This window comes from Catharus ustulatus, chromosome 17, assembly GCF_009819885.2.
Source record: "Catharus ustulatus isolate bCatUst1 chromosome 17, bCatUst1.pri.v2, whole genome shotgun sequence".
Classification (NCBI taxonomy): domain Eukaryota; kingdom Metazoa; phylum Chordata; class Aves; order Passeriformes; family Turdidae; genus Catharus; species Catharus ustulatus.
This window is the reverse complement of record NC_046237.1, coordinates 8,843,182-8,858,441: the sequence shown is the minus strand read 5'-3', so window position 1 is coordinate 8,858,441 and position 15,260 is coordinate 8,843,182. Positions and strand designations below refer to the sequence as shown.

At 51.7% G+C, this 15,260-nt stretch overlaps 2 protein-coding genes across 2 annotated transcripts; one reads left to right on the top strand and one right to left on the bottom strand.

The window, feature by feature from the left end:
• Positions 1 to 258: 258 nt before the first annotated feature.
• On the bottom strand, positions 259 to 1,802 carry TP53RK (TP53 regulating kinase). The gene is made up of 2 exons (XM_033074630.1): positions 1,409 to 1,802; positions 259 to 877 (listed from the first exon to the last, which is right to left on the bottom strand). The coding sequence occupies exons 1-2, from the start codon at positions 1,785 to 1,787 to the stop codon at positions 399 to 401; spliced, it is 858 nt and encodes a 285-aa protein (XP_032930521.1). The 5' UTR covers positions 1,788 to 1,802; the 3' UTR covers positions 259 to 398.
• A 5,452-nt stretch (positions 1,803 to 7,254) lies between these two features.
• Positions 7,255 to 14,474, top strand: SLC2A10 (solute carrier family 2 member 10). Its single transcript, XM_033074960.1, has 5 exons — positions 7,255 to 7,291; positions 9,734 to 11,164; positions 12,191 to 12,313; positions 12,838 to 12,973; positions 13,590 to 14,474. The coding sequence occupies exons 1-5, from the start codon at positions 7,288 to 7,290 to the stop codon at positions 13,684 to 13,686; spliced, it is 1,791 nt and encodes a 596-aa protein (XP_032930851.1). The 5' UTR covers positions 7,255 to 7,287; the 3' UTR covers positions 13,687 to 14,474.
• Positions 14,475 to 15,260: the final 786 nt, after the last annotated feature.

Here is a 15,260-nt window from a genome sequence, read left to right as displayed (position 1 = left end):
CTTCTGAGAAAAACAACAGTTTTTCCCAGCTGCCTTTTGTAGATGTTGCTTTGTAATCCCTGAAGTAAGAACCTCCCACAAATTTATGGTCTACAGGCCAAGAAAGATTGCTCTGAATGATTCTAACCACATAAAGATGAGTAGAATGACCCTGTAAACTACTTTGTATTAGAAATATTTAACATTTAGGACAGAAGTGACCTCTGATTGTTTCTCTCTTGGCTGTGCCTCGATCTCACAATTACTTCAGTTACTTGATGACACTTAAAACTCTTTCAAGTTTATTTATTTGCAGACACAGTTATCAAAATAGCGATCTGTGAAATAAAACCAACTAGAAATATAAATAACCCCATTTGCAAAACCTATTATTTCTCCATCCCTAACCCCACTCTCTTCTACCCAATCATGGATCTCTTCCTTCCCCTTAGCCGAACCTCATCCAGCTTTTTGATCACAGGACCAGATTTTTTAGACGTGGCTGCATAGGTCTTTAGCAGAGCTTGGAACATCGTTTCAGTATCTGGATGAGTGCTAATGAAGGCTTTTTCCAGAACATACAAATCAACTCCTTTATCCTCTGGAAGACCAGAAATAAAACTGAGTCCGAAGTCTATCAACACCAAGTCCAGCTTCTCCATGGGCGGCCGCAGGAGGAGATTGGCAGTTGTGAGATCCCCATGGATAATATCCTCATCATGCATCCTTGCTAACAGCTCACCCATCTTCTCTGCCAACTTATGGAGGCCACTGGTATCATCTCCACTCTTTTGTACAGAATAAATATGATCCTGAACAGTAATTGAGTCTACAATATCTTCAAGATAGATGGAGTTGGTGACATAATCCACAAAGTAGACCGCTGGAGCTGGAATCCCTATTTAAAAGAACAAATCAAATGCCAGCAGTTAATTTACATGATTCCCAGCTTTATTTTACCAACAAAACACAACCCATGAAAGCCTTTAAGCAGAAACGACAGTTGAGATCATACCCAGGCACTGATGATCCACCCCTTGGAACAGCCCGGCCAACGCTCACTTCCAAACCACCTGCTCTGCCCTGCAGTCTTACAACGACTTGGCAGCTCAAACAGCGAGCCTCCAGGATAAAACACGCTCTGGGACACCCCGAGGGCAAGACGAGTTTTAGGAGCACTCTGGGAGAGCAGAGCGTGTCGCCCCGGGCTCAGGAGCACCCCCGCACCCTTCAGGATGGCGCAGGAAGGATCCGAGTGCCTGAGATCCGCTCTGAGCGATGTGAAGAGCCGGGCTGATGGGGCTCACACCGCCTTGGGGTGCCTGTCCGTGTGTCCTACTGGGGCCTCCCCGCTCAGCCCGCCCCGGGGTGTGTCTGTCTGTCTGTCTGTCCGTCCTGCCGGGCAGCCCCGGCCCCCCTCCGTGCCCACCTGCCCGCCGGCACCGCAGCAGCGACCGCGCCTCCTGGGCCAAGCGCCGCCGGCTCAGCCGCTCCTCCAGCGCGGGGTGCCGGTACCGCTTCGGGACGCGGAGCTTCGCCACCGCGGCCCGCCCGAGGAAGAGCCCGCGGTACACGTGCGCCTCGGCGCCCTGCTGCACCAGCCGCAGCCCCGGCAGCGCCGGCGGCGCCGGCGGCTCCTCCGCCACCGTGGCGGCGGCCGCCTCGCCCTCGGGACCGTCCACGGCGGGGCCCGCGGCCCCCCGCTCGCCCATGGAGGGGCCTACGAGCCCCACGTCGACCATCGCGGGGCCCGCGGCCCCGGCCGTGACCGACCGCGCACCGCCCGCCTGCGCCTGGGCCGCCGCCATCACTGGGACCCACACGGCGCATGCGCGGGGCGCCTGTTCGGCAATGCTCGGTAATCTCCGGCCATCCCCGGCAATGCTCGGTTGGCAGTGACGGAAACGTACGAAGAGCCGAGGCGCCGCCCGGCTGTGCCGCTCCGCTGCCCTCGCTATAACGCGCCCTGCACCGCTCTGTGCCCGGCGCTGCTCCTCCCAAACCCGTCCCTGTGCTTCCCCGGGAATCCTGCTGCCCTCTGCCCGCCTCTGCCCTGCCTGCCGGGGGTTCCTGGCTAACTGCAGCATGGTGGGACTTGATCCCGAGCGTTCCCGAGCGTTCCCGAGCCCACGCGCGCTCCCGTGGTTTTGCCGTGCAAGAGCGAGACCTGCAGCTCCCCAGGGCTTGCAAGGGAGATGTTGGCTGCGCCTCTTCCCCAAGGGGCAAGTGGCTCCCCCGAGGTTTTCGCAGCATCACCGTGGAACCCCTCCAGGGCATCACCCAGGGCATCACCCCCAGCATCCCCACGGGGCTCCATGGCTGGGACAGCACCACCAGCACGGTCCGACACCGCCTCTTGTTCTTCCATGTGCCAAAAGCCCCCTTGTGCAGACCCGCCGCAGCTGCCCGGCTGGTGGCTGGGAAGGAGAAGGGATTTCCCGAAAGCTGCAGGGGATGAGCAGCCTGCAGCAGGGCACGGTGTCACCTCGGGTCCCCATGGGCACCACCAAAGCTCCTGCCCCACGTCTGTGGGGCCATGGGGCAGATGACTCTCCCGCAGCCAGGTCCCACATTGCCATCTTATTAAGAGATGGATAAACTCATTATCCTCATAAACCTCATTGCAGCAGTATTTGCGTTTTTACCCGAAAAACCCACTGCCCTACTGAGTGATGTGCACATGCTGCAAATATGTTCCTCAGAAGATACAAGGGAATTCAGCCCAGTCCATGTAAATATGTTTTCAATTGTTGCTTTTGGAGATGCCACAAGTCCATTTTGTCTTTGTTTTCTCACCCACAGCATTTGTTTCCTTTTCAGAACATTTATATTTTATTAACACATTCCACACAGCTTACATATCATTGCACGGTGGGATCATGCCTAGCAAATATTTATGTTGCTTCAGAGGCAACTTTTAAACAACCTTCCCAAGTTTTCAATGATACAGATAATCCATTCTGCAATTCTGCCCACCTATGGCACCCTCCTGCAGCTGCCCTGGCTGTGGCAGGGCTGCAGGAGCCCAACAGCTTGCCCAGGGAATGGGGTGAATTCCTGGTCTCTGTAGCTGGAATTTGCAAATGCCTCAAACACTCCAATAAAGCAAAAGGTTATCTTGGTGTTGTGAACAGATTTTATCAGAGCATTTGTGCACAGATACCCCCACAGACACACATATACACACACATGCACACACACAGCCTTCGGTTCATTATTCTGGCAAACGTGATGCTTTTCTCTCATGCTGGCCAAAAATCTCCTCCAGAGCTTTCAAAATATGAAGGAAAATATTTTTGCTTTATTTTCCCCCTTATTTTATTTATTTAAATTTTATCTTCCCCGTGATTTCACTTATTCTTTTCTCTTTTAATGCAATAAACAGTTGACATAGCCCTTGGAAACTAACTAGAGCCATTTACAATATTTATGGTATCACCCAGTATTTTTATTGGAATATTGAATCACCCCAGAGAACTGCTCTGAAGCCATAGACTGGTAAATGGTTTCATTATGTAACTTTGTGCTCCTGGTGACAAGCATTTACAAACTCTCCTTTCCCAAACAGTGTAATTAAGTTAAAAATTGCAGCACAGCAAAGCAAGCTAATGGGAAGCAAGGCAGGTCCCATGGGCTCATCCCTGCTGTCCTACAGATCCCTTGGCATCAGGCAGGACACAGCCCTGGAAGCAGCTCTCCCATCAGCCCCAGCTTGTTTAGGGATGGAGGCTGCCATCCTCAGAGCTGGACAGATGGGAAAAGGGATGAATTTGAGTTATTGCAGGGTGCCATGCTGGAGACATCTCTAAAATGTGCAAGGAAACAAGATTCCTGGTGGGACCAACACTGCTGAGCAGCATTGCCAGGGAACCCACCTGGGTTAGGACATCAGAACAGAAAACACAAACACGTGCAGCCGGGCATCAGGAGGAGAAACCTCTCTGGGATGTAAATGAACGTGCAATAAATGCAGGTGCCTGATGAGCTGGCTCCATCCTGGCCAGCTGTGACACTTCTGCCTGCTCAGGGATCATCACTTCCATCAGTAACTGAATGGAGTTTGGTCACTTTGGTGCCCCAAGCCCCTTCCTAAGGGTCAATCATAATAAAATAAAATACTTGAGGGTGTGATGAGGATTCCTGAACACCATGTCTTCCTTTCTCCACGATGGACTTCTTTCCCCTCTTGTATTTGTATTTCAATTTGTGATTTTAAAGCCTCTTCCAGCTGCTCCAGCTCAGAGGTAGAGGGTAACATTTCCAGTAATCGCAGGCAGGCTGTGTTCCCGAGCACAGGAGCTCTCCAGGAGCACATTCCTGGGGATGTTCTCCTTGGCTGCGGGGCACGAACCCGCCCGCAAGCCCGGCAGCGAGATCAGGATCGCGTGGGGAAGTGGCACTGCCAAGACACACGGACTGCAGAGGAGGAGGGGAAGGCAGCCCAGGAGGGAGCAAGGACAGGAACGTGCCTGCAGGCACGAAGCATTATGGAACCAATGCCCTTCTCACGTGGAGCTGAGGGACAAAGGGGCTGCTTTCAGCAAGTCCAGAATACCCACTGGCTACAAAAAAAGCTTAAAGGACAGCAAATAAAGATTTTTTTTTTCCGCCCCCAAATTATCCCTGCTGGACATCACAGCAGGTTTTCACTCTTTTTTTCCAGAGGACAATAACTCTCAGCCTCAGTGTGGATGTGACAGCTGCATTTCTGTACATACTGATGTCATCTTTTTGGCCACCTTTGGTAAACACACCATAAAGCTCCTCCTGTGCTCCCCAAGACCTCACCTCGTTGTTGGCAGTGCTAATAATATTTCTTGCCCTGCCGGAGACCAAGAAGCCTCCAGAAAATGTTCAGGTGGCAGAAAAGGAAATGTTGAGTGACCATTGAGAAAAATATAATTTCTTACTTCTCACACTGAAATAATTGCAGAAGGAAGGAATTGTTCAGGCAAATTGGAGATCATGTAGCCAAGAGTGAGTTTGCCCTGAGGCTGATGAGTACTTTAGGTTCCCTCTGCCTGGCATGGTGGGGAACAATTCATGGGAAACATCTCCTCCAGTTCCTAACACAGCTCACCCCGGGTGGCTTCAGCTCTGGGGGTCAGAGATAATGGGCAAGATCACACTGCATCCCCTGCATCCCCCTTTCTCCCCAAATGTGGAACATCAGCCTGGACACGGAGAGGGAGTGTTTGCTGTCTGCCATGAACTGGTCTTGTGTGGGTCTTGGGAAAGAGAGACAATTGGAGTAATTTCTCCCTCTGCATATCACAAGAGCTGGTGGTGATTTAGCCGTTTAAACTGCTCTAATATGAAATGCAAATGCTATTGAAAAGCTCTTCCTATGAACACCATGAGTTTCTGTTGTCTGGTGTTTGAAACCATTCTTCACCAAGTGTGTGATCCCTGTTGCAGCCGTCAGGCTGTATCAGATACAAGCTTTTAGAAAAGGTGTTTTCATATCCTGTATTCCCACTAAAATTAGAGCATATGAACGGGAAGCTTTTATTTAATCTATAAACCAGGTACATGATTTGACACTCTTTTCATATTCTCTGTGATTTTGATAAGAAACAAAACCAAAACATTTAATCAACTGCTGAAAGGATATATATGATCCAATATGGCCCATCTCAAGCATCCCTAAACTAGGAGTTGGAATAAAATGAGTTGGTACCACTGCTCTATAGAGCAGACGCATGAGTTGTATCCCCATACTCGGAAAAATAATAGTTTTAAAATACTTCTCTTAAATTCCCTATTAAGCTAACACGAGGGGTGACTGAAAAGGCTCTTTAAAAAAATCACACAGTCACATGTTCTTTGTCCTTCATCCAACCCGTTAATTTTTGCCTATGTCAGAGGCACAATGGTCACTGATTCAGACCTTCCCCAGTTCAATTCTGTACTGGGGCAAAAAGCTTTACCAGCATAGGCTCTGCAGAGTGCTGTTCTAGAGCTGGTGTGATTATAACATACTAAATGTTAAAACTCAATAGAGGTTTTTAATGAAAGCCTGCAGTCATATGCCAGCTCACAAAGCAGGTTTGTGCTCATCTGCCCTTACTCTGCAGTGGCAGTGCCTCAAGGCTCTGGGGAGGCTGTGCCTGTCTTCCCACCAGTGACACCACATCCTCCTCGCTGTTCCCCACGCCAGCAGGGTCACACAAACTCCTGAACATGTCCTGGACTTCAGCACAGCACAACTCACCCAGCAGCTGCCATTCACACCGACAGCACCAAGGGGCGATGTTCGCATACGGTGTTAAAGGGTTTGAAAGCACCTCGAGGCGTATCACGGTTTGTATAATCCTTGTTTAACAAGCTGAACTTTGGGACATGTGAAATTAGCCTCAGAAAATAATCCTGCATCCAAGGGCAAGTCCCAGTGTCTTTTATGCAGGACAGCAGGAAGGTTCCTGTTCCACTCAGCAGAAAAAGAATGTTAATTGCAAAGGAAGTTGAATACTGAATGTTTTGTCTGATGCAGCAGGAGATAAGCTTGAGAGACTGATTCTTTCAGCCATGAAAGAGGGCAAACAGACACAGAATCACAGAATCACAGACTCAAACAATATGCTGACATGGAAGGGGGCCACCAGGATCATGGAGTCCAACTCCTGGCCCTGCAGAGGACACCCCAACAACCCCATCATGTGCTTCAGAGCATTGTCCAAACACTTTATGAACTTTGTCAGGCTTGGTGCTGTGATCACTGCCCTGGGGAGGCTGTTCAGTGCCCAGTTACTCTGTGTGAAAAACCTTTTCCTCATATCCAACCTAAACCTCCCCTGCTGCTCTTTCTGTTTTCAGCTTTCAAGTGGCCACCCCTTTCTTAGCAGGTTTCCGTGGCTTTCCAGCCGAGCTACCTAAAACATGAATAATCTGTCTTTGTTGCAACTTTCTGGAGGCTTTCTCGTCCAGAGATGTAAGCCCTGCACAACAGCAGCCCTGCAGGCAGTAAGAAATTTCTGTTGTTCAAGTAAGACAGGCTGGGGACAGAGCTGAAATTCCACCACCTCGCTCCTGCACCGGCTCGCCACGTACCTCGCAAAGTGTCCCGGTCCCGGTTCCGCCGGGCTCACCCGTGGGATCCCCCGGGATCCAGCTCGCCATCGCTCCCGGGGCGGTGCAGCCCCCCCAACCCGAGCCCCCCGCCCCCGAGAGGGGCGGGCAGGGCGACTACAGGCCCCAGCTGCCCGGCCGGGGGCAGGGCAGGGCAGGGCAGCAGCGACGTGTCCGCGGCCCCCGCTCCGCCCCGCTCCGCTCCGCCCGCCGCGCTCCGCGCCGGGGCTCGGCCCCGCCATGGGTGAGTGCGGCACGGGCGGGGGGCGAGCCCGCGGGGGAGCGGGGCACGGGGAGAAGTTTACCAGGAAAAAAAAAAAAAAGTTTGTAACTTTTCCTGAAGGCTGGAGGGTGTATTCCCCCCGCCTCTTCCTTTCTTTCTGTTCTTTTTTTAGCGGTCCCAGCAGCGCGTAGGGAGCCGAGGAATTTCCTGTGGCTCGGTGCCGGCGCTGTCCGAGCGGGGTTCGGGGGGTGCGGAGGGAGCCGGGCTTGCTGGGCGCTGGGGATCGCTGGAATTGCCACTGGGCATTGCTGGAATTGCCACTGGGGATCGCTGGAATTGCCACAGGGCATTGCTGGAATTGCCACTGGGGATTGCTGGAATTGCCACAGGGCATTGCTGGAATTGCCCCTGGGGATCGCTGAAATTGCCACTGGGCATTGCTGGAATTGCCACTGGGCATTGCTGGAATTGCCACAGGGCATTGCTGGAATTGCCCCTGGGCTGGCGTTGGTGTGAGCAGAGCCCGGGCCAGCCCAGCCCGGCCCGCAGGGTCACTGCCCTGTCCCCCCCGCCCTGCTGCAGGAGGGGATGGCGTGGCGCAGCTCCTGCTCCTTCTGTCCTCAGGTGCCGATCCGAAGAGTCCTCAAATTCCCCAGCTGCCTCAGAATACTGATACACAAACTGGATTTCAAAGTTCCTAAGCCATGACTGCTTATTAAGTTAATAAGAAATGCAGCAAAACCTGATGAAATCAGCCTTGGTGTTTATAGTGGGGCTGTCTGGGTCTAATAGAATTCGTGGCTTGAAGCTAATGGGATGGCCACTTAGGCGTTGTGTTCTCAGCAGATATTTTTTCTAATTATCTGCATAAAATGTACAGTGCTAAAAGCAGCACAGATGGGCACACAGAGTGTGGTGGGAGGGACTGGCATAGCTGGGATGGCATAAGTAACACCAGTGAAACAGAGAGGACTGCAGAATAAATAAAAATAATTGTATTTATATACAGCCATCACTGAGAAATAGCCTTTATTGACAGCTGTAATTAAAGGCCAAGCAGAGACTTCCCATTAAACACAGCTTGTGACAGGAAAAAAGTCCTTTGACAGGGTGAGAAAAGTTTCCACGGTGGAAACTGCTGGTTGTGCCCACATTTTTTCCACATACAGTCTATCAAAATTGTAAATATTTGTAATTAAACAAAAGAATGAAGATAGTATTACGTGCTGCAAAACAGCACAAACCCCAAAACTAATGCACTTTGTCTATGCTTCAGAAGGGTAATTGGAGGAGAGGTCACTGTCACTTGTGTTACCAGAGGAACTGGGAACACTGGGCTCTTGCCCCAGTGCAATCCCTGCAGGTGTGACATGGTTCACACCCTTTCATCCCCTCCCCATGTGCAGCCAGCATCTTGGTTTTGGTTGTTTGGGGTGGGTTGGTCTGAGTTGCTTTTGCTGCCATTTTTGTCTTACTTTAGCTAAACTTACATACTTGGGAAGCTGGCACACTCTGCCCTGTGGGAAGGACAAGGTCAAAGAGTCATTTCTTGTGTTTGAGAGTGGCAATAGTAAACTTTTAAGTTCACAGTGAAGCTTGTCCTTGGTCCTGGACCAGCCTGAGGAGACTGTGATTGATTTGGAGATCCTCGGAGCTATGGGCTGCAGGAGGAGAGATGAAGAAATCAGGGCCACCCCACAAAGTCATGCTGAGAGTACAAGGTTAACTAAAGGAGAAAAAAAAGGAAAAATAAACTTTTGTGAGCAGGGCTTTTAATGCCAAGATAGGGAGTGAGAATGCAAAATCTGCAGGGAGAGCTGGTGGTACCACATGCACTGAAATGTGAAAATGATAATGCAGAACAGTTCAAAACCAAAAAGCAGAAGCTGCACTTCCTGCCCAGGACAAATTTTGTAATTACAATCAAGAGATACCACAAAGAATCCCACTGTACAACTCCAGGCACTACAAGTCACTGCCCTGCACTGAAAAACAAGTCTGTTTTTAAGTCATGATTTCAAAGTTCTGCACCCCAAATGAGTACCCCTGGAGTTAGTGGAAGTCTGGTGGATTGTGTGACTGTCTGCAAATGCCTAGTGACCTATGGGGAAATTCCACATCATGACTTTGTAGATGGAAAGCTGTGGGTTTCTTGGGAGAGCTTTTCCCACCCTGTGCATGCTGACAGCTTGTCTTAGAGCATCACAAAACTGAACCTAGCACAGCTTGTCTTACAGCATCACAAAACTGAACCTAGCACAGTTTGTCTTAGAGCCTCACAAAACTGAACCTAGCTCTGCTTGTCTTAGAGCATCACAAAACTGAACCTAGCTCTGCTTGTCTTACAGCATCACAAAACTGAACCTAACACTGCTTGTCTTAGAGCATCACAAAACTGAACCTAGCTCTGCTTGTCTTAGAGCATCACAAAACTGAACCTAGCTCTGCTTGCTTGTTTTCCAGGTCGTGCACTGATGGTCCTCCTCCTGTCTGCGACAGTGTCTCTCCTGGGTGGGCTGATCTTTGGATACGAGCTGGGGATAATCTCTGGAGCACTGCTGCAGCTGCAGACAGATTTCCAGCTCAACTGCTTCGAGCAGGAGGTTGTGGTGAGCGCTGTCCTGATTGGAGCGCTCCTCGCCTCGCTGGCTGGGGGGATCCTCATCGACCGCCACGGCCGGAGGAGAGCAATCCTGGTCAGCAACTTGGTCCTCTTGGTGGGCAGCCTCATCCTCACCCTGGCCAGGTCATTCACGGTGCTGGTCATTGGGCGCATGACCGTGGGCTTTGCCATCTCTGTCTCGTCCATGGCCTGCTGCATCTACGTCTCAGAAATGGTGGCTGCTCACCAGCGAGGGCTGCTGGTGTCTCTCTACGAAGCGGGAATCACCGTGGGCATCCTGCTCTCCTACGCCCTGAATTACATCTTTGCAGACGTGGATGAGGGGTGGAGGTACATGTTTGGACTGGCCATTGCCCCCACAGCCATGCAGTTCCTCAGCATCCTCTTCCTCCCAGTGAACCCTGTTAAATTAAGCTCGTGGGACTCGGACTGCCAGAAGGGCCTCATCCCTCTGCAGGACACAGAGGACAGAGCAGCAGCAAAGCGAGAGCCCTATCAGGAGAAGCATTACTCATTCCTTGATCTTTTCAGGAGCAGAGACAACATGAGAAGGCGGACTCTGGTGGGCCTGGGACTGGTGCTCTTCCAGCAGTTCACTGGGCAGCCCAACGTGCTGGGCTATGCCTCCAAAATCTTCCACTCTGTGGGGTTCCAGAGCAACTCCTCAGCCATCCTGGCCTCGGTCGGGCTGGGAGCAATAAAGGTGGTGGCCACGCTGGTGGCCATGGCCTTGGCAGACAAGGCAGGCAGGAGAGTGCTGCTCATGGCTGGCTGTGTGGTGATGGCCATCTCTGTCACCACCATCGGCCTCTCCAGCCGCACGGCTCCGCTGGCCATGGCCAGGGACTGCAAAGGAGCCGCAGGCCCCAACACATCCCACGGCCTCAGCCAGCACCCCCTGGCACCTCTGCTCCCCCAGTCTGCTGTGTCACCTCTGCTCCCCCAGTCTGCTGTGTCACCTCTGCTCCCCCAGTCTGCTGTGTCACCTCTCCCACCGGAGTCAGGGGCTGCCAGAGGTCAGGCAGGCCCTGGTCTGGCTGCCACAAGGAGCCTTACGAAGGTTTTTGCCAGCACTCAAAGCAAAGAGGTTGTTCCTAATTCTTCCCTCTCTCAGAAAAGGGACTTGGTAGGTGAGTCCAGGAAAGGAACACTGGGAAGCACAGGCCCTCCTCTCAGTGCTGCTCCCCGGGCACAACATACGGTCTTAAATTGGATCACACTGCTGAGCATGATGGCTTTTGTGAGTGCCTTCTCAGTTGGATTTGGGCCAAGTAAGTGTGGTGTTTATCCTTGCACTAACCCAGAGAATAAAACTAGGGCTGATCTGCAAGCTGCCTGCTCGAACCATTCCTTATGGATCTGCTGTGCTGAGCAGCTCAGTGTCTGGGGTCTGGAAATATGTCCCCTCCTGGCCCTGAATCATTTTCTAGCATTGCAGCTCTGTCAGCTACAGCACTACAGTAACTTTCTCTTCCATGCTATTTACTACCCTTGTAAAGCTGTTTTTTTCTCTGAAGTTCAATGGAAAATCAGAGCATTCTACAAACCCTGCAAGCACATAATCTTCCTGTCACCCTGGTGAGGAGGAAGAGACAGGGCTGTGGACAGAGGCACTGTGTGGTTATGAAAGTCAGTGCAGAACTAGAAGTTGAACCTCTTTTGAAGTTTCTCAATATCAGTTGGGGTTTTTTATTCTATTTATTACTATTTATTTTTTATCAGATGAGAATAAAGATTAGTTCTTGTTTACATTTAATTTCTACTGTTTTCTGGCATTTAAATGCCTAGGTGTGAAAAAATAGCATTTAACTCAAGAAAAGAATGTTAAATGAACAAGTCTCATGGGTTTGATAGCCACCCTGCAATTTATTTCAAGCAAAATAACCCCAGGATGAGAGAGACTTAAAGATATATATTGCTTTAACTCTGATTTTAGTCCAAATGCAATGTTGTCTCCCTAATTCTACCTTTTCTCATTTCTTTACAAAGAGCATGACCTGACGGCAGGCCTGTCAGATCTCTTCATCTCCTGTGAAAGGAATGACCAGCTACCCTGCTTTCTTCTTTACTCCCTGGGCCTGTTTATTGCTATTTCATTCCTCCATGAAGCGTTGAACACAGGGGGTTTGAAGTGTTCTGCTGTGATCTGTCTCTGAGATCGATGAGTGTTTGACACCACCAGCAGCGGCTGCTGGGTGAAGGCAGAGTTTAAACCCCCTGCTGAAATCTCCCTTGCCCATTTGCCAAACAAATTGCTTAACTCCACACTGTCTTTGTGATCTCTCTAATCTGTGCAGTGACCTGGCTGGTCCTGAGTGAGATTTACCCTGCTGGGATAAGAGGAAGAGCCTTTGCCTTCTGTAACAGCTTTAACTGGGCTGCTAATTTACTGATCAGCCTCTCCTTCCTGGACCTCATTGGTAAGTAGCCCCTTCCCCTCCCTCCACTGCCCACAGCTGGTCAGGGAAGGTGGCCACCACGAGCCATTTGGAGATTAAGTGGCATTTTGAACCCTGAGGATTTGAGGCTGGAATGGGTGTGATCCCACTGCCCCTGAGAGCAGGAGCACCGGCAGCTCTGGTCAGAGCCTCTCTGTGACTGGTTTATAAAAATCACCCATTGCCCACTGGGCTGCACTGTAGCACCACAGTATCAGGAAACACAGAGTCTGCAGCTTCCATACCGGCAGCTTTACAACATTTCTCAGCAGGCACTGCTGGCCCTGGAGCTCTGTGCCTTCTTCCCCCTGGTGCTGGCAAAGCCTGCATTCACCAGCCAGCCTTTCCCTTTGCCACAGATAAGGAGTTTCCCAACCCTCTTGAAGGCTTCACAAAATACAGTGCCCCTGTCAGCCACCAATGACCACCTCACAGTGAGCAACCAGTTTCCTTTGTACTCCACAGTGTGACCCACCTCCTACATTCACACACTTGGATCTTTGCAGATGCCATTGGATTCTCCTGGATGTTTCTTCTCTATGGGCTGATGGGAGTGATGGCTGTTATATTCATTTACATTTTTGTGCCAGAAACAAAGGGACAGTCCCTGGAGGAGATAGACCAGCAGTTCTCCAGGAAACGGTAGGTGTGCTGCTGTCCCAGCAGGAGGGCTGGCTTTGGGGGCTTCCCACTGCCAGCCCTGAGGGCTGTGCCACTGGGCTGAAGTTTGGCCAGTGCTGCTGAGAAAATAGAAAATGTCAGGTTTGTGGCAGGGCTGTGGGAGAGCTGCAGTGCCTTTATCAGCAGGTCACTGCCCTGAGCCTTGCAGCCGTGCTGCTGGAGGGCAGTAGTGACACTTAAGAAAAATGGGCTAAAAACCAGGAGTCATGGTTGAGGAGAGGAGACCAGGACCACAACATGGGACAGGACAGTTAGGACTGGGAAGAGGCAGGAGGGGATGATGTCCTGTCCTTTCACCTTAGAATAATCCCAGGCTGATCCTTCTCCTCTGAGACAGACATCTGGAGCATGGGCTGCCCTGGTAATTTTCACACAAAGCTTGTAATGGGCTAAGGAAGATCAAAATGTGTTTTGTCATCTTGGTTGTGATGGAGGTGGCAGGGCAAGCACTGTTGGAGCAGGAGAGATTGTGCTGCCAAGGGGAGGGAGCACACAGCCCTGGGGGGCAGGAGGGGTGGCTACTGTGAGCCCCTGCTTGGCTCCCTGGCTGCTCCTGACCTTCACTGCTGCCCAGCAGGGTGTGGGAAGGAAATGTCTTCAAGCAGAGACGTGGAAGAGGAGCGAGCTGCAAACAAGCACAGTACCAGAGAGTGGAGCACTCCAGCAGCACATGAAACCAGCCAGCTGCCCCAGCATCGTGTGTGTCTGTATGTAACACATATACATCGTGTGTATATATATATGTAACAAAACAGCTTTGTATGTGAGGAGTTCCACCAACAGAGGAGCAGGCTGGGCCATCAGGACACTTCTCTGGTGACCTCTGGGCAGGGACAGTTCTGGTCTCTGGTCAGTGACAGTTCTGATCTGTGACCAGTGACAGTTCTGATCTCTGGCCAGTGACAGTTCTGATCTCTGGCCAGTGGCAGTTCTGATCTCTGGTCAGTGACAGTTCCGATCTCTGAGCAGTGACAGTTCTGATCTCTGGGCAGTGACAGTTCTGATCTCTGGCCAGTGGCAGTTCTGATCTCTGGTCAGTGACAGTTCTGATCTCTGGGCAGTGGCAATTCTGATCTCTGGGCAGTGACAGTTCTGATCTCTGGGCAGGAACAGTTCTGGTCTCTGAGCAGTGACAGTTCTGATCTCTGGGCAGTGACAGTTCTGATCTCTGGCCAGTGACAGTTCTGATCTCTGGACAGTGACAGTTCTGATCTCTGACCAGTGACAGTTCTGATCTCTGGGCAGGGACAGTTCTGATCTCTGGACAGTGACAGTTCTCCCTGCAGTGCTTTAGATCTGGGAGCACACCAACAGCATGTCCTTTGGGTCCTTGGAGAATCACTGTTCCCAGGCAGGGAATACATCCTTCCTTGGATATATTTTAATTTTTCATCACTTGTGTCTCCTGTCATTGAAGAGATTGTTGGTTTTATACGCGGAATTAAAGCACGGGTTTTGCTGACAATTTCTCCATCCTTGAGGTTGTTTGTGAGCAAGGTGTGTTATTTTCCAGGTCTCGGGAGCTCCGGGATGGGCTGGGGAGGGTGCAGCGAGCCGGACCTGCCGCCAGTGGGCGGCCGGCACCGCCCGTTCGGAGCCCTGCGGTCCGAGCCCCGCAGCCCCAAAACCCGAACCCCCAAAACCCGAACCCCAAAACCCGAACCCCCAAAACCCGAACCCCAAAACCCGAACCCCCGAACCCCCAGAGCCCCTTCCCTGGCTCCCCGCTGTGCCCTGATGGGCCGGGCAGGAAGGATTCGGGATACCCTGCAGGGGTGAGCCCCTCTGGGCTGTGCTGGGGACAGGGTAAGGACACAGGATGGGGATGCTGGAGTGTCCTGGGAGCCGGGTCAGGGACAGCGAGCAGGGCTGGTTGTGCTGGGAGGAGACCCAAATCAGCCCTGGGGCCAGCAGCAGGGCTAGGGACAGTGCCAGGTGCTGGGGTGACAATACAGAGAGCTGTGAGCTCATGGTAAGGGGGGTCAATGAGCCCGGGGTAAAGGACTGTCGTTCCCACTTTATACACAAAAGCCACGGTGCACTTTCCAACACAGCAGCTTCAGCCCCCCAGGAGGAGGAACCTGCGAGAGTGCCCAGCTTGTCACACACTGCTCAGGTTTGGGGTCTGTGCTTGCACAGCCTGCAGGGCCCCAGAGACAGAGCAGGTGTGGGAGAGCCCCGGGCTGCAGGGCAAGGTCCTGGCTCTGCTCTTGCAGCCCTTGCCATGGGGGGTGCATGTTCCTGGGAA